An 8,466-nucleotide genomic window follows, 5' to 3' on the forward strand; every position below is an offset into this window, starting at 1 on the left:
TATGTCAGAAAAATATTTTATAAGCTTTTTTAAATTAAACTTTGATGTCAGAAAAATATTTTATCGATAAAGTATTTAGAGCTATTTTAATTATTTTTTACAAGGTTAACAAAGAAATTCATTTCCTTTACTTTATTTCTTAAAAGTCGTCGTCTTTTTTTTGTATTGGAGTGTCTATTTGCACGGCTTTGTATCGGAGTGTCTGATTGCACGTTTTTTATTTGCGAATGGACTTTATCTAAAGTCTACGCGCACGTTTAATAATAATAAAAAAATTTAATCAAAATTTAAAGATTTTTTATATTTGTTTTTTAAATTTGAATGTCTATTCTAACGCAGAATACATTCGTTGGCTGGCTATTTAGGGAAAGGCGCAGCGTAAATCATATAAATATAGACTTAATATCTATTATATAGGGTAGGCGCAAAGGAGTGTAAATATATCGACTAGGGTTTTGGCTTAGGCAGGCAATGTTTAAACCTAAAAAAAAGTTTTTCCTAACATTTATTCTATCTAGTGGCTCGTTATTATTACTTATATTTTTTTAGAAAGAAAGTTTAACTATAGTTAAGTAATTATAACTTTTTATTTAGTTAAATAAATTTCTTTCAGAAAACATGACTTGAATTATAATTTTTTTGTTGATGTTAAATTTCGTAATAAAAAAGTTAAACTTTATCTTTTTTTCAAAAGTGAAGAAAGACTTTAAAAGTTATCGTCTATTTGCACTCTGGTGCGAATAGACACCCTTTTTATATAGGGAGTGATTTAGTTATTAGTCTTAATTGCTTCCTGAAACTTAAAAATAAATTGAAAAACGTTTTTTTAAAAGGAGGTCCAACCCATATTTTTTTAAATGAAGTTTTTTAAACATTCGGATTTTTTATTGTAAAAGCTACAAACTTAACTATGTTGGCATAAATAAAATAATTGTTCATCGTCTTTTTTTTTCAGTTTTATTTGTATTTGATTTAATGATCAGCGCAGCAGTTTTATGGGTTATTAATATAATATCTTTATTTTATTGAAAGTATATATATAAAGTATATAGGAGCTCCTAAGAGCCCTTATATAAGTATATATAAAGTATATGGGAGCTCTATGAAAAGATTGTGATGACGTATTGTCATCTTCATCTTTTTTGAGCCACTGTCTGTTCATTGTCATAAAATACATAGTTTGGCCAGTTCACGGTCGTTTAGAAAGGACAAGTAGTTATACGCAAGCGCAGTAAACATTTAAGAAAATTAAATTTTTTAGAATGGCTTTGTCTCGTAGAAACAAACTTTCTTAGTTTGATGACCGTTTATTTATATATATTTCCATATAAATCACCACTTTTAACTCTTTTTTTTGTTCAAATGTTCCCAAATATATATATATATATATATATATATATATATATATATATATATATATATATATATAATATATATATAATATATATATATATATATATATATATATATATATATATATATATATATATATATATATATATATATATATATATATAATGTTAAAGGCTAATATAGTTATTAGCATATTTTTAAATACATTTTAAATGAAATTGCAATACAAGAAAAATATCAAAATCTAAAAAGAACTTGATTATTTAAGTAGATCAGTTGCAAAAGCCTTTTAATGATTTATTTTGCAGAAGCCCTAAGTAGCACATACGTTCTCTGCTGTTACCACCTATATCTAACCATATTAGAAAATTAATTAGAATTTCTCGTAAACAAATATATTTTAGAAATCTAAAACATTTTAAAGACATGTTTTATTTAAGTCCATTATAGCCAAAACTCAAAAAAATCAAAGAAACAATAAAATAAATAATTTGTTTCCTACATAATCACTTAAGAAAGGTTCGGAATATAATAGCATGAATATAACAGCATGAATATAACAGCATGTTACACGTTTTAATACACACTTTTTTTTTGTAATGTTGTTATTTTCAAAATCATAAAGACTTTTTATATATTGAACTGTTTATTTACATATAAAACGTATAATTCTGGAAATTCTTTAGCATTATTTTCTAACCATTTTTATCAGTTGTTCGGTGCTCATACTTTTAGGGCGCTCAATAGGTAGACTAAATATGCGATCCCATACGAGCGAAGATAAAACTCCGAGAGCACGAGAAACTCCAAACAATACTGTGTAATAATTCATTTCTGTCATTCCGTAATACTAAACAGAAACAACATAAAAAGCATAAAATATACATTTTTGGCTAATTTTAAAAACTGATCTGTTTATTAATATTTACCTGTAATAAAACTCCCGAATGTGCATCAACGTTTGGCCATGGATTGGCAACTTTTCCAAGGGCAAGCAACTCATTTGGAACAACATCATAAACTTTTTCAACTATTTTAAATAGAGGATCGTTGGGAAGATGCTTAAGTGCAAACTCACGCTGACATGTGTAACGAGGATCAGTCTTTCTAAGTACAGCGTGACCATAGCCTGGAATAACCTGGATTTAAATTAATTAATTTTTAAATCAAATAGCATAAAAACATTAGAGAATATCTTGTGAATAGAAAATCTTCCTTACTGAAGTCTCTAATGTTTTGCGTATGTATTCCAACATCTGTTCTTTAGTAACATCATAGCCAATATCATCAACTAATTTTTTTAACCATATTAAAACTTCCTTCAAACAAAAAAAATAAATACACATAAATAAACAAATACACATTATTAAAATGGCACTAAAAAAGCTAAATATTAGATTACATTAATATCTTTTTAACCTGGTTAGCAAGACCATGAAGTGGACCAGCCAACCCACACATACCAGCAGAAAGTGATAAATATGGATCTGAAAGGGCACTTCCAACTAAGTGAGTTGCATGAGCACTTACATTTCCCCCCTCGTGATCACAATGAATGACTAAATATAACCGCATAAGTTCTGTAAAATCGATATTGGTATAACCCAACATATTTGCTAAATTTGCACTCCAATCTTTAGATGGATCAATTGGAGAAACTTTTCCATCTCTGTACAAATTTCTATATATACATGCTGCAACAACAGGAAGTTTGCTAATCAAATCCATCGAATCTTCAAAAGCATACTATGATTATATGAAAGAGTGAAAAAATTAAAATTAATTTAGATTAATCATAAGAAATATTAAATTAATGTTAAAATTATAACAAAATTTAAAAAAATATATGCTAGTAAAACTAAAAAATGTATATTATAAAACCTTTTCATTCAATTTTTTATTTATTTTTATATTATTTAAGCACATTTGTTCAACTCACAATCCAGTAATCAGATTTTGAGACACCCTTTGAGTAAGCTTGCGCAAATTTACTGTCCTTGTTCAAAGCAGCAATCGCTGTTGCAAATTGCGTCATAGGATGAAGATCCTCAGGAAAATTGTTAAGCATCATTACAACATGTTGTGGAAGTTCTGCACGAGATGCCCAATCTCTGGAAAGAGAATCAACCTGATGGGAAAAAAGTATAATTTATTAATTACAACTTACATAGTCATATAATGTTATGAATATTATATTTTTTGGACTATTTCATATAAATTAGCAAAACAAATATGCAACAATGTAATTAATACTAGATTATAAATGACAGTTTATTTGTGTAAATAGCTCAAAAAATAATTACATCAAATCCCCATTTAAATAATTATATTTTTTTTTAAAAACCAGTAAACAATTCTTAAGAATTCTTTTTATAATAGCATCTTATGTCATGTTATCGCCAGCATATTCCACAAATGTGTGAAATTTTACAGTATTCAAAACATTTACCACTTCCTGTAATTTAATTTTTGGTATAAATTGAAGTTTTCGATCATTTATTTCTGATGATTCTATTGATGAAATACAATTTAAATTAAAATGAAATTTTGATATGTGATTTTTTTCAAATTTAAATTAAAAACCTCAAAAAAGGAAAACTATAAAAATAATCATCATATTATAAAAAAACATTGAGAAAAAAATCAAAAAATCTTGTTAAGTTCCTTATTTTTTATTTTTAGTTAAAAACACAGACACACAAATAAATTTCAAAGCACATTTAGGTTGGCAGATTCATAGAAAGAGCATGTATAGTTGCTGCTACATTAAATGAGAGTTTAGGGTGAAGCCATGCTATGTTTTTATCATTCTTTTTGCAAAAAAAACCATGTGAAATTAGGTTGGCAACTAACCTAATTTCACATGGTTTTTTCGATCTCTATTTTTTTTTAGACCTCTAACAGTTTGATACATATATATATATATATATATATATATATATATATATATATATATATATATATATATATATATATATATATATATATACACACACACACATACATATACTAAGAGATTGGCATAGGGCAGTAATCCTTTCTTTCATTAATCTTATTATTTTTTTCTCTTTCTGAAAATGCCACTTGTAATAAAGGTAGGAAAAACTAGTAACAATTTTTTATCTATATACGCTACCGTACTTATACAATAGCGTATATAGATAACTATTACTACAACTTAAATTGCTTGTTTAGATGAGCACTCTGATGTCACACTGATATAGCCTGCTGCCAGGGGCTTCAGTACATACATCAACTGACAAATAGCCTGACTCGCGGGGGAATGCTGCTACATGGACTGAGGGTTTAGCACGAGGCAGCAATCTTATCTTTTATTATTCTTTATTTTTTTCTTCTTTTTCTTAAAACACGGTATGCTATAAAGATAAACAAATCTAGTGAGCAAATGCTTATCTAAATAGGTTATAGAAGATATATATATATATATATATATGTATATATATATATATATATATATATATATATATATATATATATATATATATATATATATATATATATATATATATTAGGGTGGAGCTAAAAACAACTTTTTTTGAAAATGTCATTTAGGAGGTGTCTGCTAACACCTCCTAAATGTGTACTGTATTATAAAATAATACTGGATTTAAAAATTTTTTGAATAAAAAATATTTTTAGGGGTGCCGCAAGACCATTAAACATCAAACAGGTTCTTAATATTATCAAAAAATAAGTTTTCCAAAAGTGTCATGTAGGGTCTCAAATGAAGCGAAATAATATAAAAATTTCAAAAGTAATCATTATTTTATAAAAAAAAATTGAGAAAAAAATTTAATTAAAAAACTCTTGTTAAATTCCCTTTTTTTGTTTCAAGTTAAAAAATGTCATTTTCTATTTATTAAAATCTAAAATAATTTATTTATAAAATGATTTATATTTTAAAATTTTTTATATAACTTTGCTTCATTTGAGACCCAACATGACATACTTTTGGAAAAGTTAATTTTAGATAATATTAACCTCCTGTTTAATGTTTAAGGGTCTTGTGGCACCTTTAAAAATACTTTTTATTGAAATTTTTATTATATAGAACACATTTAGGTGTCAGCACATATTTTTTTAAAAAGTTGTTTTCAGCACCACCCTAATATATATATATATATATATATATATATATATATATATATATATATATATATATATATATATATATATATATATAAATATATAAACCAAACAAGAATGGAACCATAATTATAAAAAATGATATACTTGAGCTTTTGTAGGAATTTCACCAGTGCAAAGAAGCCAAAATATTCCTTCTGGCAATGGCTCACGCCCACCATCTGCAGTTGGTAACAGCTAAGAAACAATTTATTTTTTTAATTTATTTTATCATTAAAATATTAATGTATTTAAACATTAAAAGGTTCAAAATAACTTACTTTTTGACATTCAGGAATGCTATAACCTCTGAAACGAATACCCTATTATGAAATAAAAAGTTTAAACAGAGTATATTATGAAAAATCTAATATTTTAAGGAACCAAATTCTAATTAATTAAAAACTGTTGTAGAAAAATTTTATAGTTGAGAAATTTATCTTTATTATTCACCTCTTCAGGATCAAGTACAGATGTTTCAGTAACTAAACCTTTGATACTCCTCATGCCACCATAAACCTATTCAAAAATAAAATTGTAACATTAAAAAAAATACTTAGAAGAATAAAGAAAAAGTAAAAAACAAAAGGCTTTTATTTCTCACCATTCCAACAGTTACTTCACCGATTTTTGTATTAGCATGTTCCTTGCGAAAGTCTGCAACTTGCTTCTTTTTTTCAGGTATAATTTCTTGTAATCTTGCAAACTAAAATTTAAAAAAAAATTTATAAACATCAAAATAAAAAGTTTCAAAATAGTATATTCTAATAATAACAATATATATACATAGTCATATCCATATATACATATATAAATATATACATTAATATATACATATATAAATATATACATATATAAATATATACATTAATATATAAATATATAAATATATACATTAATATATACAGTAGAATCTATAAAACTAATTACTTTATGACAAATTATTCAAAAATAATTGAGTATATTTTAATGTCACAATTTTATTTATACATAAAGATTTATAACCATTTTATCTCAATATTTATCTAAAATAGTTATTTTTATAAATATCATTATTATAAATAGTAGCCGGGCTTTACAATGTTATACCAATTCTGAAGATTGAATCTGAGTTGATTGATAGCGAGATCCTGAAAGTTGACATAACTTTAAAACCTAAAATAAAAAGCAGAAAAATTGTTATTTGCAGTGAGACAACGAGATATTGACACATACATATTTTTAAAAACTAAACATTTAAACTTTTAAAATGTTTTTTAGAAGTTTTTGATTCCAAATATGTATAAAATCTATTAATACTTTACTAAAACACTTAACAATTAAAACGAATACAGCTATCAACTTTAATAAGCTTAGAAAAAAAAAAAATCACTTTTTTTAAAATAGATAATTTTATCTTTTTTTAAATAGTTATGTAAATAGGCAATCAATATCTGTAAAAAAGTTAAATCTTAAATGAAATCTATAATATTTCATTTCTCTAATATTTTTCTTTTGCATTAAAATAACATTAAAACTAATAATAACAATAAACAAAATAATAATACTTTGATTTAAAATTTAAAAACTAAAGAAATAATAACAATAGATTATTAATAAAACTTTATGTCTTCTTATCAATTTATATAAATAATATTTAATACCATAACTTTTAGGTTATCTACAGAGATAAAAAAAAACTAATAAGTTGTAGAATTTTAATTTTAACTTTAGTTGTAGACTTAAAATTTCATTTTCGAAAACTTCTATATAAAGAAATATTTATAAATATAAAAAGTTATTTTCGAATAGCTTTAAAGTCGAATAAAAATAAAAATTTTATTTATTATATTATGGCAAATATTTTGTTAAATTAAAATAATTCATACTGATTTGAGTTTTTTTAATGATCTTATTTGTTGGATGTTCATTTTGATGTTATTCGTTAGATGTTCAATACTTCCTGCGACCCACCTAGACGCTTAAGTTTGATTAACGAAAATAGCAAAACTTGGCATATACTCACAAATCTGCTTTTGTAACCTGTATTCTGTAATTTATTAGGTATTGACATATAATTCGTATCGGAAACGTTTGCGTCTACGATTAACGATTACGATTCGATACATTGTTTTTACCAATATAATATTTTAAGTTATTATTTAATAAAATTAAGAATTATTTGAAAGAAAGACTCTGTAAATTTATTAAAATTCAAATAAAATGATTTTTCTTGCATTTTAAAGTTGCAAAATCATATCATATCTATTTTATTTTTAATTGAAATTATGTAGCATTTTTCACAAAAAATAATTCATTTTTATTTAAATGTTATTGTTAAAGAGGCTCTATGAAAAGAATGTGGTGATCCCTGTCATCCGTCATCTTAATTGAGCTCCTGTCTGTTCTTTATCTTTCAACCAGCAGAATGAGAATCTTAAAGAAACAGTTTCCACATTCTTAATTTTAATTGTAAATGATAAGCAATTTTGTATTGCAGTATAATAAGGGTAGTTAAGCCAAGTACTTTTAGTTTTTGATCATAACTAAAATGTTTAATTAACAATATTGCGCGTTGTTTGACATGTTTGAGAAGAAAAATTTACAAATACAAAACTCTTGGTGCTGTTAAATGTACAGCTAGTAGAGTTTTTTTCCATAACTAAAGAGCTCTAATACCGAAATGACTTATTGAGATATCCAACGATTCGATTACATTCGATTACCATACCAAGCTGCTGCTTCACTTGTACTTTGTGGTTGTTAGATATTAGTACTTCAAGGTCACGCTCAATGTTGGAATTAGATTGCGTCAGTTTTTCATAATTAGAATAAAACCCATTGACATCGATAAATCAAATGATGTTACCATCAACGGCATATAACTTGGTATGGTTATAAATGCATTTTGGTAAGCCATTGATGAAGAACACAAATAGCAGTGATGCAATAACTGATCCTTGACACCACTCGTCGTGATAATTCTCT

General features: G+C 25.1%; 1 protein-coding gene across 1 annotated transcript; it reads right to left on the bottom strand.

Annotated features, from left to right (window-relative positions):
- Positions 1-1,732: 1,732 nt before the first annotated feature.
- On the bottom strand, positions 1,733-7,522 carry LOC100210073 (probable citrate synthase 2, mitochondrial). The gene is made up of 11 exons (XM_065809868.1): positions 7,368-7,522; positions 6,589-6,654; positions 6,104-6,205; positions 5,953-6,018; positions 5,781-5,822; positions 5,608-5,697; positions 3,293-3,481; positions 2,773-3,099; positions 2,574-2,672; positions 2,283-2,492; positions 1,733-2,203 (listed from the first exon to the last, which is right to left on the bottom strand). The coding sequence occupies exons 1-11, from the start codon at positions 7,407-7,409 to the stop codon at positions 2,042-2,044; spliced, it is 1,395 nt and encodes a 464-aa protein (XP_065665940.1). The 5' UTR covers positions 7,410-7,522; the 3' UTR covers positions 1,733-2,041.
- Between the last annotated feature and the right edge of the window lie 944 nt (positions 7,523-8,466).

Source organism: Hydra vulgaris, chromosome 11 (assembly GCF_038396675.1).
Source record: "Hydra vulgaris chromosome 11, alternate assembly HydraT2T_AEP".
Lineage (NCBI taxonomy): Eukaryota > Metazoa > Cnidaria > Hydrozoa > Anthoathecata > Hydridae > Hydra > Hydra vulgaris.

Excerpts from the sequence above, each read along its gene's own strand:
- LOC100210073 (XM_065809868.1), bottom strand. The coding sequence starts at position 7,409 with ATGAACATCCAACAAATAAGATCATTAAAAAAACTCAAATCA. Across the intron at positions 5,823-5,952 it reads CTGTACTTGATCCTGAAGAG|GGTATTCGTTTCAGAGGTTA; the intron begins GTGAATAATAAA and ends ATTTCATAATAG. Across the intron at positions 3,482-5,607 it reads AAATTCCTACAAAAGCTCAA|GTTGATTCTCTTTCCAGAGA; the intron begins GTATATCATTTT and ends TTTTCCCATCAG.